At 38.7% G+C, this 27,179-nt stretch overlaps 1 protein-coding gene across 1 annotated transcript in view; it reads right to left on the bottom strand.

The window, feature by feature from the left end:
• PRKCH (protein kinase C eta) overlaps positions 1–27,179 on the bottom strand; it is a 220,866-nt gene that overhangs the window by 95,485 nt on the left and 98,202 nt on the right. Inside the window, exons 3-4 of the mRNA XM_061180882.1 lie at positions 6,999–7,149; positions 2,153–2,187 (exon numbers count right to left, since the gene is read on the bottom strand). Coding sequence (XP_061036865.1) covers positions 2,153–2,187; positions 6,999–7,149 — 186 coding nt within the window. The remainder of the gene's footprint in view (positions 1–2,152; positions 2,188–6,998; positions 7,150–27,179) is intronic.

The raw sequence follows: 27,179 nt of genomic DNA, 5'->3' as shown, positions 1-27,179 counted from the left end.
CACTGTTTTCCACTCTATTTTTGTTATTTATTTTCTGCTGCTCACTTTAGGCTTAAATTTCTCTCCTTTTTAAGATGGAAACTTAGATTATTGATTTTAGACCTTTATTCTTTTCTAATATATGCATTTAATACTCTAAATTTTCCTCTGAGCACTGCTTTCACTGCCTCCCACAAATTTTGATAAATTGTATTTTCATTTGATTTAAAATATTTTTTATTTCCTCTTGAGTTTTCTTTGACCCATGTGCTATTTAGAATATGTAGCTTAATCTTCAAATATTTGGAGGTGTTTGAGCTATCTTTTTGTTATTGATTTCTAGTTTAATTCCACTGTGGTCTGAGAAGATACTTTTTATGATTTCTATTCTTTTATATTTGTTATGGTTTGTTTCAATGTCCCAGAATGTGGTCTATGTTGGTAAATGTTCCTAGTAAGCTTGAGAAGAATGTGTGTTCTGCTGCTCTTAGATGGAGAATTCTAAAAATGTCAATTTGATCAAGTTGTGATAGTGCTGTTTAGGTCAACTATATTCTTACTGATTTTCTGCCTGCTGGATCTATCAATTGCTGAGATATTAAATAAAATTAAATCCAACTATAATAGTGGATTTGTTTATATCTCCTTGCAGTTCTAATAGTTTTTGCCTTAAGTATTTTGACGCCCTGTTATTAGGCGCATATACGCTGAAGATTTTTATGTCTTCTTGGAAAACTGACTCCTTTTATCATTACATAATGCCCTTCCTTATCCTTTATAACTTTCCTTGTTCTGAAGTCTGCTTTAATCTGTTTGCTTTTGATTAGTTTTAGCATGATTGGTATATCCTTCCAACTAGGCATGTGGTTTTATATCCCTTTGCAAGATGTGAACGAATTAGTGTCCACATGTCTCCTGACCAGTGTTCTTTCCTGGTCGTTTAACAGGTGGCCCACTGAAAATCAGCTCTTCAAATATCCTGGCACTACAGGCCATGGTAGAAGAAATAAACTAAAAAAACAACAGATACGTCACAAATCATATATTTTTAAACTCAAAAAATATAATCTTGTTTACCAAGAGGTTCTCAAGTTATCTTTGTATGCATGAGATGGACAGAGCATACCCCTGTGCTGGAGAGGTCCAAGCCAAAAAGTGATATTGATTCTGACCTGTGAACTATGCTCTCATTTGGGGCTGAAATTAATAGCATAAGGTCAATTATTGTTGTCACATCAATTCAGTTTTTCCTAAATTTGAGAACTCAGTAGAATTGTTCATACATATTAAAGTCAAAATTACATCCAAATGTATGTCTTATTCCATTCTTCTAAGGGAAGTAATGTTTTACTTCCCCTCCTTCAGAAGAGAAGGTGGGATTTCTTTATTTACCTAGTTTACCATAGGTTACCACTCTAGGATAGGTAGTACTATTTTACCAACGATCTGTAGGGTGTAAATTAAGATAATAGGTACCATACGGACAAACCATGAGATGACGCTCAAGTTAATGATGAGGGAGGCCCAAATAAAAGAAAAGTCCAATCCAGCCTGGCTAAACCTCCAGATTAAGGAGTCTTCTTTTACTCTTTCCTTTTTTATTTCATTCCAATTCTTCTGGAACACTAATTGAGGTTATCTTAGAATTGTGAAAATCAAAATAAATTGAATGGATAATAACTTACAAGACCATTAACAGCCTAACTTTGAACATTCTCACATTTAACTAAATTCAGAAAATCAAAAAAGCAACTTGGATAATAGCTTCTATTTCCAATTCAGGTAAAGAGAAATCAGCACTGTGCTACTTCTCACCCCTATGGACAAGGGGATTGTAAAAAACCAAAAATTTATCTTCAAGACTCAAGGGTCCTGCTCACAAAATCGCATTACCTTTTAGTATGTTCATGATCCTGCAGAGACAAAACTTTAAACAACTAAACTTATATAGGTATCCTGGATTCAGGAATAAAAACAGCCCCTCTACTTTGTCTACAAAAAGACATGGCTAAAATTTAACCAAAACTAAAGGGTTATAATTCTATGGGGGTCTCATTTGACCTACAGAGAGTTATTTATCAAAATATTAATGGAATGTATCCTGTTTCCTCTTGGTATAATCACTTTTTAACACAGGAACAAGATTAAACATAGTTTTAAAATGTTTTCTTACCTTGGCATTGATAACCCTGTTTCCCAAATACACCCCTGTTCAAGACAATAGAGAAAAAAGAAACCATTAGTCAAATATTTCAGCAACAATGTTCCTATAATTACAGTACTTAAGGAAAACAAATTTCATCCTCTGGTCCTTTATAAAAAACACAATTTCAGAGAAGCAGCAGAGATAATGTTCTTTTTGAGCCCTTTTTTGTTACCACAAGACAAGGAGGAGATTGATGAGTTAGAATGCTCCGAATCACAAACAGGTGAGTTTGGCAATTCTCATTCTACCCACCACTGTGGCAATCCCCCAAGTCCTCAGTGAAAATAAACCCTCCTCTGTGTGTATGACTGAGCCTCTGCCTGAAGTGTCACTTTACTGCCTTATTGATCATTCTCTCTCACATACACATAAATACCTGCAGAGGGTGAAGTAAACAGATGCAGATATACATATGGATGTAAACAGGTGAGTCCACTCCAGCTGCCTGACCTGAGGCATCTTCCATCTTCCCTGTGCCCACATCACCCAGAGTCCACTGGGGAGTAGAAGTGCGGCCACAATATGCCCATCATGCCCACAGCTTCCATCTCTGTCTCTCCCTAATACAGTCTCTGGGTGATGGTGATATGATTCTCATTCTTATTAACAAAACCCACATTTTACTAAGCCAGTAGCATATGCCAGGCAATGAGCCAAGCAGCTGACGTGTACCATCTCATTTAATCCTCACAAAAGCCACGTGAGGTAGCACATATAATAGGATAGCCTAGAGCACAGATCCTGAAGCTGGATGGCCTGGATGTGATTTGGGGCAAGTTGTTTTAACTACTTTGAGTCACTGTTTCTTAATATATAAAAAGGTATAATAATAACAGTACCTACTTTATAAGGTTATCATGAAGATAAAAAGTGTTGATAATGTAAAATACTTAGAACAGTACCTGGCACTCTAAGTGCATATAAAAGTTTATTATGTAAATAAAATAAAATTATTGTCTCTGCTTTGCAAATGAGGAGACATTGATGGGTTATATAGCTTGTCTAGGTTCACACATCTAGTTGGTGATGAGATTGAATGCCAGAGTCCATGTGCTTAATCATATATATATATATATATATGTATGTATGTATGTATATATATAAAACACGTATACCACTATTTTAAGTGTGTGTGCATGTGTGTGTGTGTGTGCATGTGTGCATGTGTTTCACAAGGCCAGTTAGGTGGGAGTTAAAGTTTCCTTGGTAGAAAAAAATTTGGTGAAATTATCAAGTAAGTTTCCATTAAGAACGTTAGTTGAGATCACAGGTTGCCACCACAAATGCCTACAGGGGCAGGCAGGTCATGTAAAGGAGGGAAGCCAAATGGTGTGACATGAAATAAAACAGCAACAGACAGTTACCCTTCTGGTCAGGCAAATCCAGTGAGAGGTGGGTCTATGGCTAACTGGAGCATGCAAAGAAGAAAAATGGGCTCAAAGTTGCCAGAGATGCTAATTTTTTCATTAAAAAATGGATTAGGAACTTCCTCCTAAAGACTACAGTTTTAGGCTTCATACATATCGACAGCCAGTTTAGGGCCTTTGGTTTACACAAGACTCTACTTTTTCTTTCTTTCATAATTTTTTTTTTATTGTGTACAAATTTAATGTCTTATTTCTTTTTAAAATTTATTTTATTGAAGTATAGTTGATTTACAATGTTGTGTTAGTTTCTGGTGCATAGCAAAGTGATTCATTTTATATATATATATACATATATATGTATATATATATGTTCTTTTTCAGATTCTTTTCCATTATACGTTATTACAAGATATTGAAGATAGTTGCCTGTGTTATAGAGTAGGTCCTTGTTGTTTATCTATTTTATATATAGTAGTATGTATCTGTTAATCCCAAATCCCTAATTTATCCCTGCCCCCTCCTTCTGCCTTTGGTAAGCATAAATTTGTTTTCTATGTCTGTGAGTCTATTTCTGTTTTGTAAATAAGTTCCTTTGTATCATTTTTTTAGATTCCACATGATATCATATGATATTTGTGAGGGGATGGAAAAAGGTATTCCACGCAAATGGAAATCAAAAGAAAGCTGGAGCAGCAATACTTGTATCAGATAAAATAGACTTTAAAATAAACACTGTTTCAAGAGACAAAGAAGGACACTACATAATGATCAAGGGATCAATCCAAGAAGATACAACAAATGTAAATATATATGCACCCAACATAGGAGCACCTTAATACATAAGGCAAATATTAACAGATATAAAAGGAGATATCAACAGTAACACAATAATAGTAGGGGACTTTAACACCCCACTTACATCAATGGACAGATCATCCAGACAGAAAATCAATAAGGAAACACAGGCCTTAAATGACACATTAGACCAAATGATATTTATTGATATTTATAGAGCATAATTGATATTTATAGAGCATTTCACCCAAAAAGCAGCAGAATACACATTCTTTTCAAGTGCACATGGAACATTCTTCTTGATAGATCACATGCTAGGCCACAAAACAAGCCTCAGTAAATTTAAGAAAAGTGAAATATCAACCATATATTCCAACCACAGCACTATGAAATTAGAAGTCAACTACAAGAAAAAAAACTGCAAAAAACACAAACAGATGGAGGCTAAACAGTATGTTACTAAACAACCAATGGATCACTGAAGAGATCAAAGAGGAAATTAAAAAAATACCTAGAGACAAATGAAAATGAAAACATGACAATCCAAAACCTATGGGACCTGAGACTTCCCTGGTGGCACAGTGGTTGAGAATCCACCTGTCAATGCAGGGGACACGGGTTTGATCCCTGGTCCAGGAAGATCCCACACGCCATGGAGCAGCTAAGCCCGTGCGCCACAACTACTGAGTCTGCGCTCTAGAGTCCGCGAGCCACAACGACTGAGCCCAAGCCACAACTACTGAAGCCTGCGCGCCTAGAGCCCATGCTCCACAACAAGAGAAGCCACCGCAATGAGAAGCCCGCGCACCGCAACGAAGAGTAGCCCCCGCTCACCGCAACTAAAAGAAAGCCCGTGCACAGCAACGAAGACCCAACACAGCCAAAAATAAATAAATATTAAAAAAAAAAAAAACACCTATGGGACACAGCCAAAGCAGTTCTAAGAAGGAAGTTTATAGTGATACAAGCTTACCTCAGAAAACAAGAAAAATCTCAATAAACAACCTAAACTTACACCTAAAACAACTAGAGAAAGAAGAACAAACAAAACCCAAAGTTAGTAGAAGGAAGGAAATCATAAAGATCAGAACAGAAATAAGTGAAATAGAGACTAAAAAAGCAATAGAAAAGATAAATGAAACTAAAAGCTGGTTCTTCAAAAAGATAAAAAAAAATTGATAAACCTTTAGCCAGACTCATCCAGGAAAAATAGACAGAGGGCCCAAATCAATAAAATCAGAAATGAAAAAAGAGAAGTTACCACAGACACCACAGAAATACAAAGGATCATAAGAGACTACTACGAGCAACTATAACGCCAATAAAATGGACAACCTAGAAGAAATGGACAAATTCTTAGAAAGGTACAATTTTTCAAGATGGAACCAGGAAGAAATAGAAAATATGAACAGACCAATTACCAGTACTGAAATTCAATCAGTAATTTAAAAGCTCTCAACAAACAAAAGTTCAGGATCAGATGGCTTCACAGGTGAATTCTACCAAACATTTAGACAAGAGTTAACACCTACCCTTCTGAAACTATTCCAAAAAATTGCAGAGAAAGGAAGACTTCCGAATTCATTCTGTGAGGCCACCATCACCCTGATACCAAAACTAGACAAAGATATCACAAAAAAAGAAAATTACAGGCCAATATCACTGATAAACATAGATGCAAAAATCCTCAATAAAATACTAGCAAACAGATTCCAATAGTACTTTAAAAGGATCATAGACAAGACCATATTCTTGATTAAAAAGGCCAGAAACACAAACTAAGCCTGCATTCTGACTGTTAAAAGGTATAAAATCTAAAGTAATCACAAAAACCCCCACAAAACACAAAGTAATTTATCAATACTCAGAAATGAATCTGAATCAAGTGTTTCTGCCTTAAACAAAATGACTAAAGTTTGCAACAAAAACAAAGATCTCCTTTTATGCTGCAGATATGAGAGTGTGTTTCTTCCTCCTGAGAAGGGTGTGTATGTGTATATTTTGTGCATGTGAGGGTATTTCTTCCTTCTCTCTGCAAATAAGTATGTTTAATGTTGCCTCTAATTGAAGATAACTATTACTTAAATTTATTTTACATTATAGATTTGCCACTTGAGTAACATGTATAGTAAGATACTGCCCCAAATCATCTAGAATTTCTCAACTATTAATTATCTTGATTCTTAAATGCCAGGGATTATAGTATGTGATCACTAAAAGCTATTACCTTTGTCTACATACTATAAGGCTGAAGACTACTGTATGTTTAGTTTACTTGCAACAAGTAATTCCATAAGTCATCATGTGATTCATGCCTTCTTAGAGAAATACTGTTGATATTTCTTTCCTCCTTAGGGATAGATCATTTATTAACTGATTAGCCTCTCTCTCTAATTAGTGCTTTTTAACCAGTTCATGATTCATTAGCACTTTTACCAAAATGATTGGCAAAAGAAATAACAAATAAAACTTAATCTGTAAATTGTGTAATTTTTTTGTTGGGGATTAAAATTTCTAGGTCAACATATTAGAGTAAGAGGAAAAAAATCAGATTCTAAAACAATTCTTAATAATCATGCTTTCTCCTGAAATCACACACAACCAGAGGAAATCTCAGCTCTTGAGAGGAGAGAAGCCAGGGAACCTCTTACCAGATAAACTCCCTGCAGTGAGAGCAGTAGGTGGGCTGCCTCAGGTATGTGGCCATGAACTTATGTCCGTTGATCTGGTGGACTCGCCTTCGCATAGCCCTTTGGCGCTTCCTGGTAAAATGTTTGAAGATTCGGTCTCTCTGGAGAGTAGCTGTATATTAAAAGAAGGGAAAAAAGAATCATGTGTAATGAACCTACCTGCACCTAATGTATGAGAAAGTTTGATAGTTTAAATACTCCCCAAATTACTTTTTTCTTTCTTCAAGATGTAAAACACCCCAGAAAATCATCAGGCTTTGTTAGACATATGTGAACCCTGGGATTCCCAATTGCCTAGTTATAACTGGCTATCTTGGGCCAGTCTCCCCCGGAACAGAGCGTGGGTTCCCCAGAGTTCCGATGCTCCAGTATGTGACAGCAGCATGGTCTTGCCGTCCCTGTCCAGCTGTCTGGGACCTCAGGTTCACCGACTGGCTGCAGTGACCGGCTGGCAAACAGGGCTCCTCATTACTCCCCTTTCACTCTGCTGTCCTCACAAACTTAGTGAGGGGACTGCCCCCAACACAGTGAGAGCCCTGTCCCAAAGCATCAGTTCCAGCACCACCTCTGTTAACTTGGAAGAGGTAGAAATTAACTGGGAATACACTCAGAGTTCCTTTTCTAATTTCATATTTTAAAAGTAGTGGCTCCTAATCTGAAGACTCTAAAAACTGTGCACCATTTAAAGATCATAAATGATATCTTCCACCTAACTGTTCTGGAACTTTTCCAATGTATGCAGAGACTTGTGATTATAAAATAAAGATTCCTTCTTCAATAATGCTTTTAAATGAATCACTGCTCCAAAGGAAACTAAAGGAATCATGCAAGAATAATCTGCTAATAAATTTTAAAACCTGGAAGAAATAGAAGATTTCCATGTAAATACATGGTCAAAATTAGTCACATAAACCAAACAGTTTAATTTTTTAGAAGGAATTGATAACGTTTTTAAAGGACTACCTCTAATTCTGAAGGATTCATTTTATGTAGACTTTTCCCAGTAGCAATATACTCAAATAACCAGAAACTTCTATACTATCCAGAATTATCTTAAAAAGAAAAACTCACTATGACCAAGTGGGAATTTTCTCAGGAGCATAACAATGGGCATATTATTACACAATCGATTATAGCTTATTCTATTAATAGGTGAAAGAATAAGTATGACAGTTTCAATAGATGTTTAAAAGGCACTTGATAAAATTTAACTTGTAATCCAATAAAAAATTCTTTTGAAAAGACTAAAAGATTGTCTCTTTAACATGACCAACACACATTTTCACAGGTCAGAAGCATCAAACTGAATGGTAAATGTTAACAAAATTCCTGTGACAGTTAAGAACGAATAAGACTAATTATCACCACTATTATTTAATATTATTCTGAAAGTACTCGCCAAAGTTGTTAGAAATGAAACAAAAGATCAAACTATTAGGAAAAGGTGGCAAAGAGACCATTATTTGAAGTTGTTTAATGTATGACTAGAAAACTCAGGAGAATTCAGCCTAATCTATTAAAAAAATGAGTTCGGTGTGATGGACAATAATAAATCATTAAAAGTCAAGGTATTTAGTATATCAAAAGAGCCAATTAGAATAAGTTAAAAAATCCCATTCATACAACCAAAAAAACCAAATTATCTAGGAAATAATTTATCAGAAGTGCAAGATTTATATGAAAAAAAGACTATAAAACCAACTGAAGGGTATGAAAAGATAAGTAAAAATGAAGTTCTTAAATTGGAACACTCAATACTACAAAGCTGTCAATTCTATCTAAACTAATGTCTAAATTCAACAAAATTTCAATCAACATTCCCAAAGGATGTTTTTAAATTTGACAATTTTTTCAAGGTTTATTTGGTACCATAAATATTTTAAAACTGTCCCAAAATTTCAATGAGGGAAGACCTGCTCTACATGTTAAAACATATTATAAAATTACAATAATTTAAACAGTGCTCTACCCCCTCAAGAAAAGTCCAAAACTAGAAATCAATTTGGCTGAAAGAGAATATGGTTCAAATCAGTGGGAAAAGATGGATTACTCAATAAGTGGTGTTTAGACAACTAGGTAGCCTTTTGGAAAATATCTTTACCTCACTCCTTACACCCAAATAATCTCAGATAAATGTTGAGGTGGAAATTATAGAAAGAAAGAAAACATGGGGAAAAAAATACACTCCTAGGAATGGGATGAGGATAACAAATTTCTACAGCCATAAAAGATCCACAGATTTGCAATCTATGAAATTTAAAGTCCTACTTGTCAAGAGACACAAAACAAAGTTAAAACAAACTGGGGAGAAAAGGATTTGCAACATGTGACAAAGTGTTACTATTTATAATATGTATAAATCATTAAGAAAAGAGGATAAACAATCTAGTAAAAAAGGGGCAGAGGAAGTGAACAGGCAATTCATAAAATTATAAATGCAAATAGACAATAAACATGCCAAGATGTCCAATCCTATCCAAGACAGACATGTAAGAACTGCAAGGTAAATGACATTTTACCTCTTAAGTTGGCAAATACTTACAAAGGTAGTTAACATGCCCACTCTTACTACAGTGTAGGGAAATCGGCACCTCCAGCCTCTGCTGGTAGGAGCATAAACTGGTCTCTAGTCCTCGCCCCACCATCCTCTGGCTGTATTTACCCTGCTAAGCCTCAGTGTTCCCATCTATAAACCAGGTAGTGCCTTCCTCCTAGGTTTTTTCCAAGGACTGAATGAGATAATGCATTAGAAATGTTTTGCCCAGAGCTAGGCACATGGTCACATTCAACACGTAGTTATTTCAAGAATGATTTCTTTCGGTGACCAATTTGACGAATACCTGTCAAAGTATTTATTCCAGTTTTATTGAGAAATAATTGACATAACTTCACTGTGTAAGTTTAAGGTGTACAAGCATGATGGTCTGATTTACAAATACTGTGAAATGATTACCACAATAGGTTCAGCTAACATTCACCTTCCCATATAGATACAATAAAAAGAAAGAAGAAAAGGAAATATATATTTTCTCCTTGTGATGAGAACCCTTAGGATTTATTCTCAACTTTCCTATATATCATACATCAGTGTTAGCTGTGGTTATCATGTTGTATACATTACATCCCTAGTACTTACTTATCTTATAACCAGAAGTTTATACCTTTTGACCACCTTCCTCCAATTCCTCCTCCCCCTACACTCGGCCTCTGGTAACCACAAATCTGATCTGTTTTTCTGTGAATCGGTTGTTTTGTTTTTCCTGTTTGTTTTTTACATCATACAGTATTTGTTTTTCTCTGACTTATTTCACTTAGCATAATGCCTTCAAGGTCCATCCATGTTGACGTAAACGGTAAGACTTCCTCATTTTTTTATAGCTGACTAATATTCCATTGTGTATATATATCACAACTTCTTTATCCATTCATCCATTGATAGACACAGGTTGTTTCTATATCTTGGCTATTGTAAACAATGCTGCTATGAACATGGGGGTGCAGATATCTTTTCGAGTTAGTGTTTTTGTGACCTTTGTCCAAGTGTTATGTGCATTTCCTTTCATGCAACAATTCAACTTCTAGGATTTGTTTTCTACAAAAAACACCAGAAAGCAGGAATATATGCTATATAGATATCAATCATTATATTCTTTTTAACAGTAAAAATTAGGGTCAATATAAGAAATCTCAAAGAATAAAATGTAGAAATAGTCCAAATAAACGTTGCTAAGATACCAATTCTTCAGAGGCTCTAGCGTGGTTAAAATTGTACCTGCTTCAGGTTTTGTTTTGGGGTGTGTGTGTGTAACATCTTTGGCAAGCAGCCCAATTACTATCATTCTCAGGTTTCCCATCTATCTGAAGAAGATGAAAATATACCTTTGTCCTCAGCGCTATGGGGATAGTGTCATAATCAATATTCCTGAGAGGTTCTTACAATTTTGGATAAGGGTCACATAAGAACAGAAGTCACTCTACTGTACTGCTCTCTTCCACAATACTTCTAGAAGCCATTTAGTAACCACAAAATAAACAGATTTTAATGTTCCTTTGTTGACAGATGATGAAAGTTAGCCTAATGATAACACCCTATACCTGATCTACATTATCACCAACCTAAGACCCAGCTCAGTACTGGCCAAAGCAAAACTTGTATTGAATTACGAAACACTTATCACATCTAAATGCAAATTAAATTCTCCCTGGGGGTCTAATTACCAATAATTTACTTACTTAATCCCTTAATACTATAAAGATTGGTTAAAAGGTCAGCTCACTTGCAGTTTTAATATTTCATGAATTGAGTCTTTTTTTTCCCCCTCAACAGCTATTACCATTGCAGTAATGTGACCTATGAATTTTCCAGGTGATTTGTTATAGCTGGAAGGACACAGGAAGAAACTGCTTGTAGTTGTCTACCAAGTCGGTCATCCCCTAACGCCTTCGCTCCTGCCTTTCACCCCTCCTGGAATGTTCTTCCTTCCTTTTTTTTTTTTTTTTTAACTAGTTAACTTAGACTTTCCTGTGTGCCTCAGAGCCTAAGGCAAATCCTGAATCAGAGTGAAATGCTTCTCCCCTCTGTTTCCACAGCAACCTGGGAGCACACCTCCATCTTTTCCCTTATCCCAGGAAACTAGGGGTTATGTCTCCTTCACCTCCTATACCCAGGTGCCTCATAAGACCTCATACGTGGTCATTTTTAACTAAACGTCACTCTCCCCTTTTCTCTATTCTTTTGCACATGTGCCTCTTTTCGTTTAAAAAGCAAACACACACTCACCCACACCTCAGAATTTGCAAGAAATTTAAGTCATGTAAGTAAACTGGGGCCCCCATGGCTTCATATGGCTTTCCCTATCACCATTCTCTTGCTGGCTGCCCTGACCAGGAAGAAAGAACTCTGGGACTTAACTCTGTTCCCCAGAGCACAGACTCAACCCCCATGTGACAATCAGAGTGCAGAGGGAGCTTCCTCATTGTTTGCATGGCCTCCTGTTGACTTAGGACTGAGTTAGAAGGGCTAAAAAAGACGATTTAATCCTGTTGTGCCTGAAACCACCCTGGGCTTTGAGAAACCTTTCAGATCATGTGTTAGTTGAACACATCACGCAATCCTGACACGCTCTGCAGCCAAAACTTGCATCACAACCTCTGTTTTGCTCTTGAGGTGCTCAATGCCTCTAAGTAAATAGGAAGCTGGCTCAGCGCCCCAGAGTGGAAACTCACATTCCAGTCTCAGGAGGTGGGCAGGTCTGGAGCCCTGATCTGCCTTACCCAGGAGTTGGTTTTGCCAAGCCCTCCCAACCACAGGGTGGAGAATAATTATGTCAAATGTAACGAAGGTTAACTAGTTTGAAATAAAATTATATTTCATAAAATCTGATTGTCATCCCACACACTCTTTCAGAACTTGAGAAGGCACAAGTGAGTAGGAGCCACCCCAGGGTAAGTTTCCATCGCAGAAAGTTGTGCTGGTCTGAAACTTGTGCTGCTGATGTGAGGCTTTGCCAGGGAGGAGTGGCTCTCCGAAGTCTCTGTCAAACTGTCTAAACTTGATCTCAAAAACAGTAAATATTTCATCCTTTTTAGTCTTCTGCTCTCCCTACCTGAATTTAAGGCTTTATATACCAGACATAGACATCTGTATCTGAAAGTACTTCTGAAACATTCTGATGTGAGTCAAAAAAGCATAGTTCCAAGTTTCCAAATGACTGTAAGCATATTAAATCAGAAAGAGAAGTCTATGGCACTTTTTAATATTTAGAATTACTGATATAAAACATATAAAGGAAATACCTCTGATTTAGTGTAGAACGCAATTTAAGTTGAATTTGCTCAGCAGCAAAAGCACTTAGTTTACTAAAATCTGTGGCTGGTCTTCAAGGGGCGGTGCAGAGGAGGTCATGCAGCCTTTATATATGGCAGGCAGGAGTGTGTGGTGGGTGAGCGCTTGGAAGCTGGAGCCCAGCTGTGAATCCTGCTTCTTCCCCTTATAAACTGGGTGACCTTGGGCAATTTGTTTTGTCTCCTATGCCTCAGTTTCCTCATTTGTAGAACATGAAGGGCTAGAGAACTCTCCTCAAAGGGCCATTTTGAGGACTTGCTGAGATAATAAGTGTAACATAATTAGAAAAATACCTAGCAGGTGGCAACTAAGTGTTACCTATTATACTTGTTGTTAAAACTCTTACTTCAGAGTTCAAGAAATAGAAGGGATTTTTAATCCAATCACCTAATTGCCTCGAAGAAGAGTCAATACCTAGGAAACCATTACCTAGAAGTTCAACAACGTGCTCAAGGCTCATCTAGTAGCTAGCTAGCACCAGAACTACCTCTGGAATCCTCCACTCTTGATTTTATCCCAGGACCATATGGTTAACACCATCCTGCACTTTGTCCTTTATTAACATTATTAACATTGGGTCTCCTAGAATCTCCTAGAATCAATTGGGTCTCTCCCCTGGAAAGTAATAAATTTTCTGGTGAGGAAACAGAAACTAACAGGAAGGTTAAGTGAGGTCAGGCAGCCAATGATAGAAGTGGGGACGCCAGACCCTGTTTACTATGTTGAACTACTGAGCAATGTTATCAGACGTCTTTTTTCTTCTTCCTGAGATATTCATTTTATCATGTGTGCACTTGGGAGGGGATAACTGTGGGAAAAACAAACAGGAAAACCTTAGTGTTGACCAAAAGTTACTAGTCAAGAAAGAACCAGAGAGTGTTATGTTGTTAATGTCTCTAAAATACAAAATATCCTTGAAAGGTAATGCAATAAGGTAGTGAGAGAATTTTGCTTAGTATTATCCAACATACTGAATAAGCAACCACATGATCACAGAACTGTGTGATAAAGAATGATGTTTAAGAACTTAAACTTAGATGATTCCTGAGACAATAGTGATAATAAAAGAACAATTAGCACACGTATTAAGCAAATACATAACTTAAATGAGTCTTTACAACAAGTACACACAACCAATGGGTGAGAGCATTTATTGGGTGTTGAGTGAAGAGAGAATCACAGGAGTTGTGTACCTAGTCGTCTGATTAATTAAGGAAGACTTCATAAATGGGTTGAGATTAGCAGTTGTTTGGAAGAGGAAGGAGAACCTGGTGAACCAGGATAGGGAGAGGATTCCAGGAATTTATGCCAGCACCAGTCACAATGGCTGTGACAAACAGTGTTGGTATTAAAAATGGCAAGCAAAAGCCCCCAAATGGCACTGAGCAGAACAGAATCTTCTGTTTTTTGAAAAGAGCTGAATCACATGACTCATAGTTATTTCTAAATTCAGATAGAATGATTCAACTCAATGTAGTATGAGACCTGACTCTTCAGGAGCTATACACAGGTGTTTCTCAGGGACTTGGCTTCCTCTGAGGAAGCCCAGCCTACAAAAACATCTACCATCGTGCAAACTCATGGGAATGACTATCACTGGAAAGAGGAGGAGAGAAAAACAATTTACTAGATTGACCCTCTCGCAGAGGACTCATGGCTCATAGCATCATGGAAGCTGAGCCCATTCTCACCCATCCCCACCTAACCCTCCAGTCTCCTCTGTCAGCAGAAAGAGGAGCAGAACAGAGGTCCTGGATGCGGCCACCAGAAATGGTACCCAAGTTCCATCAGGAGCCTTGGGAAAGGCCTCTCACCCCACTGTTGTAAGAGCCCTGATCTCCCATCGTCCCATAACCTCCTTCTTAACTTCACTCCTTGTATCTACGAGTACTGTCCAAAGTACAAACTCTCTCCTCAGCCCTGAAGAAAGGGACCTTGGCTCCAACAACATCTGGTTCCTCTCACTCCACAGTTTCTTCTTAGTCTCCCTCACCAGCTATTCTCCTCCACCCAACGTTTTAAACATGTGTGTGTCCCAAGGTTCTTTGTACACCATTCTTCTGGTCTTTCAGGGCACTCATCTCCTCCAAGACTTCAAAAGATCTCTTGACTTCCAACAATTGCCTATGCACTGAGGACTCGCAAATCTGCAGGTCTAGCTCTGGCTTCTAACTACTAAACTTGTTTCTAAGTAGCTTCTCAGTAACTCTTCAAGACATCCCCAAAGTACCTAAAACTTGACATTTGTAGGCTGACCCCTCTTCCCCAACCTCTTGAACCCACGTTTCTTCCTAGATAACAGTACCACTATGCTTGGAGTCATCCAGAAAAAGAAGAAAAAAAAAACAAAACAAAACAGCGTAGAGATGTCTTCAGGTCCTTCTTCTCCATCCACAACAAATTGATCGTCAAGTTCTACTAAGCCTTCTATGATCTGACTGGGTCTCTCCCTCCCATGCTCATTGGGTATAGTTAGTTCATGCCTTCTTCCTCTCATCTGGACTGTGAAATAGTTTCCTAACTAGTCTCCCTGCATAAGTTTGCTCCCCTCTGAAATCCATCCTTCATCCAACCAGTTATGTGTATGAAATTCACATAATTCACAGTGTATGTGAATCTCCTGCATGGAAATCAGGCTTACTGTAGTTGTCCTATTTGAACCATAGTAAGTTAGTAGGGGGTATATTTTCTCCAAAGGGTGGTGCTTCCACTGTCCAACATCTGAGAAAAAGTTGAGTCCTCAGACAGCAAAAAGACTTTCAAGTGGGCCTTAGTCAGGTGGGAGACTAGTCTTTTCCCCGGTCCTCAATTTCTGGGGTCTGGACCTGAGGTACCAGGAATGGGGCATCCACAAGGCTCTGCAGAGAAAGACTGAGGTAGGCTAGGAGTAAGCCCAGTAGTAATGGGCTTGGAGGACCAGGATTCCTTTCATTAGGAACCCAGCAGATCTTATACTCCTCCACTAAGCCTGTTTAGTAGATATCGATGTTGACTTCCCTAACCCCACACCCATAGTTTTCAGGAACCCATCAAATCTTCTCCTCCCTTTCATCCTGCCACCTGGGTTCCTTCAGGGATCTCTAAGAGTTGGCAGAACATCCTCAGGGGGCAAAGAAGCTGGGATATTTATCCTCCAGCTCCCATCTGACATTGGTTAATGGCTGCTTCAAGGAAAGGGGAATTCTTAATTAATTCTCCAGCATTTCCAGCCCTTCTTTGTGGGCTGAGAGGAAATAATGGGTGGGTCATTCATAGCATCTACCATAGAATGAATTCATACTTAGCCTGGTCCTGATTTCTTATTTATATTTTGCTGCCATATATATTTCCTAACAAGCTGCTGTGGAATGAGATGAAGTATAACTAGAAAATTCTTACAATAATAATCTTTGACTATTATTGTGCCTACTCTTTTCTGCACATATAATTTAATGACAGAAATTTCCTCTTGTTCCCTATGACAAATGCAAGGATCCTACAATGACTCACTGCAAAAAATGGTAAGGATTTCTACTCTGTGATTCTACAAATATTTTATTTCCCCCCACTGATTTCATCCGTAAATAGACTTCCAGCAGCCACTTCTTCATTCTTCAGTTTTTTAAAATGAAAATTAAACATTGCTCAGTGGATCATTAACCATCAGCTTTCAGGATGAGCAGGAAACATGTTTCTGTTCCATCAAATTTGTACTGGATCCTTGGAGGTATGTCCCTATCATCACTCCGTCATCCTTAACGATCTGGAAAATATCTCAAAATGGCATTATCCACAACTCCAAGCTTAAGTTAGATAAAGTATCTTGGTTTTATACGCTTAAAAATTGAAGCATTTTCCAGTTATCTGGCAATTTTTCTTTTATCTTTCATTACTAAATTTAACTGGAGAGAAAATGCCCCACTCATGGTATCTCCTGTCCCTTTGATAACCTTCTGAACTTAAGAGGGTAATGAAGCCATGATGTGGTTTCACTTGTCAGAGCAGAGGCAGCATATAAAAATGTCTTCTTGCTCTTTCATTATAGTTGTTTACAAAGATAATATATGGTCACTAGAGAAAATGCAAATGATACAGAAAATAAAGAAAAATTTTTTTCTTTTAAAAAGTCATCTTCAATCTTACTATACAAATAATCACTGAAAATTTTGGTGAACATGCCAAATATATACACTGTATAGACATGCAGACTTACGTAAGTGGTGTCATATTCTTTGTGCTACTTTGCCAACCACTTTCCAATTAAAACGTCTTTCCATATATTTTTTAAATTATTTTTTTTAATTTTATTTATTTATTTATTTTTAAATTTTTGGTTGTGTTGGGTCTTCGCTGCTGCACGCGAGCTTTCTCTAGTTGTGGCGAGCGGGGGCTACTCTTCATTGTGGTGCGCGGGCTTCTCACTGCAGTGGCTTCTCTTGTTCTGGAGCACGGACTCTAGGCACGCGGGCTCAGTAGCTGTGGCTTGCGGGCTCTAGAGCACAGGCTCAGTAGCTGTGGCGCACGGGCTTAGCGGCTCCGCGGCATGTGGCATCTTCCCAGACCAGGGCTCAAACCCATGTCCCCTGCATTGGCAGGCGGATTTTTAGCCACTGCGCCACCAGGGAAGCCCCCTTTCCATATATTTTTGAAGACTATATATTTTTAGAGCAGTTTTAGGTTTACAATAAAATTGAGAGGAGGTACAGAGATTTCCCATATACCCCCTGTACCTGCCCTACACATATTTAGCTTCCCCCATTATCAATATCATTCACAGGAATAGGTACATTTGTTGCTAAGGATAAACCTACATTGACACATCATAATCACCCAAAGTCCATAGTTCACCTTAGGGTTCACTCTTGGTGCTATATATTCTATGGGTTTGGACAAATGTATAATGACATATACTCATCATTATTACAACATACAGAGTAGTTTCACTGCCCTAAAAATCCTCTGTGCTCGGCCTATTCATCCCCTTCTCTTCCTCTCACCTCTGGCAACCACTGATCTTTTTGATAGTCTCCAAAGTTTGCCTTTTCCAGAATGTCACAGAGTTCGAATCACACAGTATGTAGCCTTCTCAGATTGGCTTCTTCCACTTACTAATATGCATTTAAGGTTCCTCCGTATCTTTTCATGGATTGATAGCGCATTTCTTTTTAGCACTGAACAATATTTCATTGTCTGGATGCATCACAGTTTATTTATCTTTTCAGCTACTCAGGGATATCTTGGTTGCTTCCAAGTTTTGGCAATAATGAATAAAGATGCTATAAACATTCATGTGCAGGTTTTTGTGTGGACATAAATTTTCCCTATCTTTTTAAAAGTTACTATTTCTGCTTTTATAGCAACTAATACTAAAGTTACCACTTAATCATATCTTATAAAATGAATACACAGCATGGCTGACTTAAAAGTAAGCTAATAGCATTAGCACATCACCCCTATGAAGGTAGGGTTTCTCTATTTGAAATCTGTACTTTTTTTCTCAATCTCATTCTCTAACAGCTTAGAGACTGTTCTCTCCACCGCCGCTGCCAGCCTCCAAGCTCACGTTAGTCTTCCTTCCTCACAAAAAAGATTCTTATACAAACAACCTGTCCAACCAAAATCTTTTCCAGATAAACATGTGTTTCCTGCTGAGAACTAAAAGAATCCTGCCCTTTAGTTTGGCTGATTCCATTTCCCTTTCAATTTTTTTTTCCTTTCTACTAGTAGACTTCTGAGGTCCCTTCTAAGCTCTCAAGTTCTGATTTCATGATTTTAGAAAAACTTCACAGGATATTAGCCATGCGGAGTATGATGTCTAATCATTTCCTTTGCCAACTACATGGCTGGAATGAAAGCAATGCTGCTCCCTCATGTTGCTGATTCAACACGATTTTTAAAACCACTGCGCCATTGCTCATTGTAAATAGACTAATTCAAAACCTAACACTGAAGGTAAAACACCTTTATCACACAACTAAATGTGCTCCAACACTGATGCCAGGGCTTTGAATCTCAGCCAGCTTTATTTGATAGTTTTAAAAAAAAAAAAGGAGAGAGACAGCTGCTTTAATCAAATGTTATTTATATCATATGGTCACTTCCTGTTAGAGGCTAACAACTTAGAAGCATACATCTGGCTATCAGGTTGGCTTTTTTTGTTGTTTGGGGTTTTTTTTGACAATTGCTTTATGCCTTAAATTAAACAGGGACAAATAAAATTTAAAGGCGATAAATTAAACTTTTAAAAATAATGCAAACGAAGGTTTGGTACTGACAGGGATTGAAACCACTGATAAAAGTAGAGTTTGGGATTAGCAATAAATTCCCATCTTAATGATCCAGTGTTGTTATTACTGTGCTACCAGAAAGAACATTCCACTAGTCAAAGACAAATGAAGCCTCTTTTCTTAAAATCCATTCAAAGGATTCCTTCTTTATTACCATAAACAACCCACTCTACATCCTTGAATAAGAGTTCATACCTTTCTAGGAAAAGCAGAAATGTATACAAGAATACACCAAATAGCTGGATAAGGTGTGACAAATGCCTCCATCTTCTGAAGCATTTAGTACTAGCTCAACATATCACATTAACAAAAGTCTGGATATTTTGGTTTTAATTCAGAGCTTTATTGTAACCTAGTAAACATAGTCTAAATATACAACAATTCAACAAACTGCTGGGTTCCGCTGGAAAATGAATAGCAAAAGACCTCTCAACCCTAAAGCTGTCATTCAATGCACAAACCACTTAGAGGGCAAGGAGGTATTCTGTCCCATTTTGGACACTAAAGGGCAGGTCATCTTTTGTTTTAACCTTGGTCCCCACATAGGCTCTAAGGACACCCAACCTCTTCCTTCTCTATCATATGTGCATTCAATCCACAGATTTTGAATCTTTATTAAGTGCTGGACACTGCGATGGGAAGTAGGGGTACAATGGTGAACATGGTACAGTAATGCCTTCAACAACTGGAAGTCTACATTGGAGACAGACTGTAAATGGCTGTTACTGTGCACAGTACACATTTCCATGTGAGTGTGGAAGGGGAGGAGCCTTACCAGGACAGGTGGCAATCAGAGGTGGCTTCTTTTTAAGGACAATGAAGTTACGACTTTCAGAACAAGTGAAGGGGAGGTGGAACAGGAAAAATGGGGAAGAATGTTGCAAGAAGAGGAAACAGTATGTACCCATGTCCAGAGTTGAGAGAATACAAGGTTCAAGCAAATCCTAATATTCACCTTCTGACCTGATCACTTTAATACCTCGTAACTGCAGCACCATCATCAAATATTTACTAAATGTCTACTATTTACTAGGGCCCAGAACACCAAGAAGTAGGGCAAGATTACTCCAAGAAGGTTCTCGAATCATTATGGTGGGATACAGGAAGAAACTACTGCACCTTCCATTTGTTTGTTTCTCACATTCCTCACTTCAATTCTATGATAATTTGTGTTTATAGCAATCATAGTACTATATATATATATATATATATACACACACACACACTATATATATATATATAATTATATATATAATTTAAGAAAATATACATATATGTGGGGTGCATGCTCAAAAATTGTTCACTGATGTCTACTTGATCAAAGAAGTTTGAAGGCCATTTATCCAGATGGGCTTACATTCCAACTGGAGACACAAGCTATAAAGAGATGAAAAGCACCAAGCAGTGAGGCTAAGTGCTATCTACAGGTGTTAAAAGGGTAAGGGGCAGGAAGAGGGCTGGGGTGGTCAGGAGAGGCTCCATGGCAGAGATGGCATTTCATTTAGGCCTTGATGGAACAGCAGAACTTAGACCAAGGCACCCTATAAAGGTTAGGGAGGACGTTCCATCTGGGAAGACTGACATAAGCCCAGGTATATGGGCGCTAGAGAACAATGAGAAAACCAACTTCTCTCATACAAAGGCTTCCCACAGAGAAGCAGGACAGATGGTGGGGATTCTGGAGCAGAGACAATGGGGGCAGGACAGGGGCATCTTCATTATCAGGCTAAGAAATTGTACTTTATTTTGCAGGCAGTAGGGACCCTGGAAAAATTGTGTGCCCAGAGGCAGGCTTTCTCTGGAAATGGAAAAGCTGGGCTACATGGTCACTGAAGTTCCTTCTAACTCTTTAGAGTCTATGTTCCTAATGAAACTTGCTTTCAAGAATGAGGGGAAGAGAAAGATATTTCAGAAAACTGAGATAGTTCACCACCAAACACCTTCACTAAATCAACTTTTAAAGGATGTACTTTAAGAAGGAGGATGTACTTTTAAAGGATGTACTTCAAGAAGGAGGATCCTCAAAGGAAGGTCTGAGCTGCAGAAGAAAATGGTGAGTAAAACATCATAAACATGTTAGGTGAGTATAAACAATGATGGAATAAGCAAGTAATGTCTAGTTAATAGAGCTTCAAAAGAAAAGTAAAAAGACATCTAAAAATAGCAACCAATTAATTACACATCAGCCAGGGGTAAGGGGACTGGAGTTGAAGCATTTAAACATCCTTGTTTGCTCAGTAGAAGGTTAAGGTAGTGGCCAACTTTAGATTTTGTTACATAGATGTATTAAAATTCCAAGTATGGCCAGTTAAAAAAAAAGAGGTTATATCTTCCAAACCATAAGAGCAGGGAAAATGGACTTGGTGGAGATGGTGGTGGGAAGAACCTCTATCAACTTAAAAAAAAAAAAAAAAAGAAATTTAACTACTTGTGGTTTATAAGACACAAACCTAAAACATGGATAGAAAAAAAAAAAAAGAAAGTAAACGAATCAAAGAAGATACAAGGCAAATACTAACCAGAAGAAACAGAGTAGCCACATTAATATCATATTAAATACATTGTAAGAGAAATAGTATCTGTCGTGCTTCTCTGTGGGAAGCCTTTGTATTAGAGAAGTGACCATATAGTGATAAAAGGTTTGTTTCACCAGGAGGATATAAAATTTTATTTTACATATCTAATAGCACAGATTTACAAGAAAGTATTAAGCAGCATTAACTCATTATATACTTATTGCTTACCGAGGAGCTGAGTAGTACAATAGGGTTACATTCCCTTCTCTAGGTGTCCACTCTGAGACCCTCTAATAGAGGAAAGAAAACACGCCAAATGTCAAGCTCAAATATATTCTTGATTCTTTCATTCCTTCAGTTGTTCAAAATCATACTCTAGTTGCAATCTTCTTTCCATTCATGGAGATATACTTTCATGTCTCTTGGATAAATACCTAAGATAAGAATTGCTGGGTCATAGAGTAGATATATGTTTAGTTCTGAAAGACAGTGCCTGCCCATTTTTCAAAGTGGTTGTACCATTTTGCACTCCCACCAATCATTTGAAAAGCTCTAGTGCTCCACGGTCTTAACCATTTAGTGTGGTCGGTGTTTTACATTTTAGTCACTCTAGTGGTATCTTACTGTGGTTTGAATTTGCATTTCCCTACTGCCTCAAAACGTTGAGCATGCTTTCATGTGCTTATTGGCCATCCATATTTCTTCTTTTGGGAAAATGTCTGTCCAAATCTTTCACCTATTTTTTTAAAAATTGAGCTGTTTGTCTTCCATTTGTACTATGGCTTTCTGATACAGCTGTTTACTTTTGGGGAGAAGTTAGCAACTGTTTTTCCTGTTGAGAAAATTCAATTGCATGGAATTCACCTGAGAACTCTCTGCCCAAGATTGTGTCTGGATTGAAGGCAAAGAAGGCTTCAGAAAGGTTAGGGCTCATGTTTACTTTTTTATACATACATATTGGTGGGGAGGAGAGAAAATCTAGACTTATGTTTTAAAATTCCATGTATACAGTATTATCCTGAGCAGCAAGCAAAGTAAAAAATCACTTTTGCCAAGTTTTTTATACCGTCTCTAGCTGAGTAAAACAATCTGGTTAAATTTTAATATTTTTGAATTTTAATAAAATAATCTCAATTACATTGATTCTGCTTCATCACCATTTACAATTCCTAGCATACACACACAGATTTTTTTTTTCTGGCCTCATTAAAATGAGTCTTGTTAATATCTTTGTCAAGTTCTTTACTAACTGAAGTACATTTGATTTTAGCAACTGCCACTGCAACTAGGCAACTTCAGCAGAGTCCAAAGAACACATATTCCAAGACTGCCCAAGGCTCTGAAAGCATCAGCAATGGCTGTGAACGCTCACCTTCTTTATGTGGAAGCAGCGTCCCGAGCTATTGTACAGACTTATTTTTAAAAAAATCCTCATATCCATCTTTGATCACAAAGATCAAAAACAGTGGATGAGAGCATGCCCTCTAACTGCAAAGCATTTATAAACCTCTACCATTTGCCCCTGAGAAACAGAGTGTTCACTCAGTTCTATTTGAGCTCTTGCCCAAAGCTTACAAGTTGGTTCCTTAATATGACATAGTAATTCTGATGAAAGAGGCCTAAAAAGAGTCTACTTTTTCTGTTTCTTACTTGCATTTAATGAGAAGATAGGAACTGGTTTCACTTGATCTGTAAGGAATGAAGCTTTTCATGTTTCCCTCTACTCTCCAGATCAACTGGAAACTCAATGTAAAACTGTAGGAGTGCTCTATAACACTTAAGAGATAAGTCCCTCTTTCTTTAATTTTGCTTCCTTTAAGAACTTTTTTTAAACCTTTGGCCATGAATGTGGAACAGGGGATAAGGGTGGGATGGGAACAATGGCATTCAAAATTCTTTAAACCATCTATGCAAAAAAGGAAAAACTATCGTTACTCAAAGTTTGAGCCACCTCATTCCCTCTCCTCCAAAAAAGGGGTATTTTATTTTTTTATTTTTGGCTCTGTTGGGTCTTCGTTGCTGCACGTGGACTTTCTCTAGTTGCGGCGAGCGGGGGCTACTCTTCATTGAGGTGCGCAGACTTCTCATTGCGGTGGCTTCTCTTGTTGTAGAGCACGGGCTCTATGCACGCGGGCTTCAGTAGTTGTGGCTCTTGGGCTCAGTAGTTGTGGTTCATGGGCTTAGTTGCTCCGCGGCATGTGGGATCTTCCTGGACCAGGGATTGAACCCGTGTCCCCCGCATTGGCAGGTGGATTCTAAACCACTGCACCACCAGGGAAGTCCCAAAAGGGGTATTTTAAAGAGACAATTAGAGAAAAGTCTACCTAGTAAGAACTTTTTTTTTTTTTTAAATTTTTAGGCAATGATTGAATCTCAGAAGCAAACCAATGGGGAATATTTTCTGTGATTGACAGACAGAGAATTTTTCACTTTCCAAAAATAAGACTCCCCACTAACATAAACAAAACATTTTTGGTGTTTAAGTGCCAGGTGAAAGCTCAGTAATTCTCAGCATCTGGTGTTGACCGGTAACAAGGTGGGGATTTCGAGGGGAGAGCCATTACAAACCGACTCTAATCCACTTTGTAAACTGCGTTCCTGAAGCAATAACTCATGAGAGATGAAAGAGTAGAATTTCCTCAAACAAAACTTTCCGCATTTTCTTGTAGTTGTGTGAGAAAATTCCTCTGTGAACACAAGGACAGGGTACCCCAGCTTCACGCTCTAATTGTAGATAAAAGACTCAAAACAGAAACATTTTAAAATAAGCTACAGCCTTTCACTTAAAACTATATAAATAATTGTAACAATAGAAGACTTTCTTCTGCCAGTATTTGTGGCAAACTCTAAAGAAAACAAGAGTCTTCACAGGAGTCCTCTTATACTTCCTTGGGGCAAAACTACCATCTAAGACTATGAAGAAGTTATCCTGGATCAAAGGGTTATTAAGAAGTGACACCTCTGATGAAAACATTCTCAGTGAGGCTGTCTGCCCAGACTTGTGAAAGAGTGAAGAATCTGGCTTCAGCAATGACAGGGTCAGTGTGAACTGAAAACTTTATTCTAGACCACGTGTCTGGAGGCTTTAGCACTGTGTTTTGCATTAATGACTAAGGAAATCATAGTTCTGATTTTTTAAGTGTTTTCATTGAAGGCACTGGAAAACGCATGGCACCATAGGGAACGTGACAGCTCGGTGGTGTGAGCAGGGCACAGGCACGAGGAACAGGCAGGGACATGAGAACACTCCTCCCTAGGGAATGCCAGACAAAACTGTCCCTGGATGCACCCTGGTCTGCTTTCCACTCACCTGGAACTCAAGTGTGGCCACAGCTCTCCAAAAAAAGAAGTATATGGTTGTTCTCTTAGATTCAGAAATGCATGACTTTGTTAAGGTGAATAGAGTTGGAGACAAGGAAAACAGACCTTTAAACAGCTGAATTTGCCTGAAACTGCAAAGTACCCAGATCCCCAGCCTTTCCTTTAAGGCCCACCCGAGGCTGGACCAATATCCCTTTCCAGAGTAACACCCGTGGCCCCTCTACACAAATCTGCTCCAAACTGGTGTCCTTGCCACTCAGAGCCCTTCCTCCAGCCAGACTCTGCCCAGGTCACTCTCCTCAGCATGACTGGCTGTTCACTTTCCCAAAGCCAATCCTCATCCAAGTGCTTCCTCATCCCAAGGTGTCCGGAGACGCCTCTAGCTACCTGCGCTCTCCTCTTCCTCATTATCACTGCGTGGTTCTGATGCTCTTCCATGCACAGCACCCCACCTGGCCTTCACCATCTCACAGAGTCATTCAATTGCCTGTGCATTTTTCCCTTTTACCTCAAGTAGACCAAAGATTTCTTGGAGGCCAGAGCTAGGTTTTGTATCCTCACAGGATCCGTCATAATGAGGGTCTAACACCCATTAGTGGAATCCTTGCAGATTACACTAACACACAACTGAAAATCATGAAATGCAAGTTAAAGATCCCTTGTTCCCATTTCTGGGTCTCTAGGATTCTGTGGCTCAATGGGACTGCCTGCTTCTCCGAGGTCATCACAATGTGGCAGCTATGATATAGTGATCTGTAAAAGAGCCTGGCCTCACAGTCATCCGTGAGCTTTAATTTAGGCTCCCATGCTACTTATATATATATAAATTTGGGCAACTTCTTCCATTAGACCAAACATGTGTAGCATAGCAACTATGTACCGGGCACTCTGTTAAATATGGCTTTAAGTATTGGGTTGGCCAAAAACTTCATTCTGGTTTTTCCGATGTTAGAGGTTATGTAAAAACCCGAATGAACTTTTTGGCCAACCCAGTATGATTAGGACAAAGTGTGTGGGTGTCAGTGTGTGTGTGTGTACAGTGTGTACACACACATGTAAGACATAGGGCCTCATTAAACTCACACTCTGCTAGAATATTTCTGCTTATTAATAAGTGGAGATTCCCAGACTCTATTCCAAACGAAATCAGAATATCTGGGGTAGGAACCAAGAATCTGTATTTTAAACTCAGAGAATCAGTGGTCTAGCAGGAAGGACCCGCAAATCAACAGACAGTTAAAATACAAAAGCAATTGTTGCCTTATTTCTAGGCTGCGTGTCCAGGGTGCTATGAGACAGAGGAGGGAGCCTGGAGAGAGCCCGGGAATCTGAAGCAACGCAGGGGAGGTGTTGACTGCACTGAATCCAAAGCCCGAGCAGCACTGGATCGGGGGAGAAGCAGAAGGAACAGGAAATACCCAAGAAAGTCTTTTTCAGCCATTCCCACCCAGCCAGCTCCTACTGAAACCCTTTCAGCGGCTGCCTTCAGGCCGCAGGGCGAAGTCCTCAAAGCAGCACACTGTGCTGGTTTATCTGCCTGCACTAAACCCTTAACATTCATCCATCCCTGCCTGGCCCTGGGCTCCAGGCTAGCCCTCATCTCTGCCCTCCTCTCTCCTCTCCTTACTCTCCCACCCTACCTCCCAGTAAAACAACTTCCTTAAGGACTTGCTTCGTTGACCCTTATTCAAGTCAGGGTTTGACTGTCCTCCTTGTAGTGTTTCCAGCCCCAACACCAAAGCGCTTATCACACAGACTCACATTTACCTGTTCAGACTGTGAACTAGGGGTAGGGAGACGTATCCCTAGTGTTCGCGTATCAATAGCCATGAATGAATAAATGGGTGAGTGAGTGAATGGATAGAGGAAGAAATGAATTAATGAATAAGTAAACAGAAGTATAAAAGAGACTGCCACACCCTGGTCTGGGAAGATCCCACATGCCGCGGAGCAACTAGGCCCGTGAGCCACAGCTACTGAGCCTGCGCGTCTGGAGCCTGTGCTCCGCAACAAGAGAGGCGGCGATAGTGAGAGGCCCGCGCACCGCGATGAAGAGTGGCCCCCGCTCGCTGCAACTAGAGAAAGCCCTCGCACAGAAACGAAGACCCAACACAGCCAAAAAAATTAATTAATTAATTAATTAATGAAAAAAATAGAGCCTGCCACATTCAGGTACCCACAAGTAGTATACTAT

The sequence above is a fragment of the Eubalaena glacialis genome, chromosome 2, assembly GCF_028564815.1.
Source record: "Eubalaena glacialis isolate mEubGla1 chromosome 2, mEubGla1.1.hap2.+ XY, whole genome shotgun sequence".
Taxonomy (NCBI): Eukaryota; Metazoa; Chordata; class Mammalia; order Artiodactyla; family Balaenidae; genus Eubalaena; species Eubalaena glacialis.
This window is presented reverse-complemented; position numbering and strand designations above follow the sequence as displayed.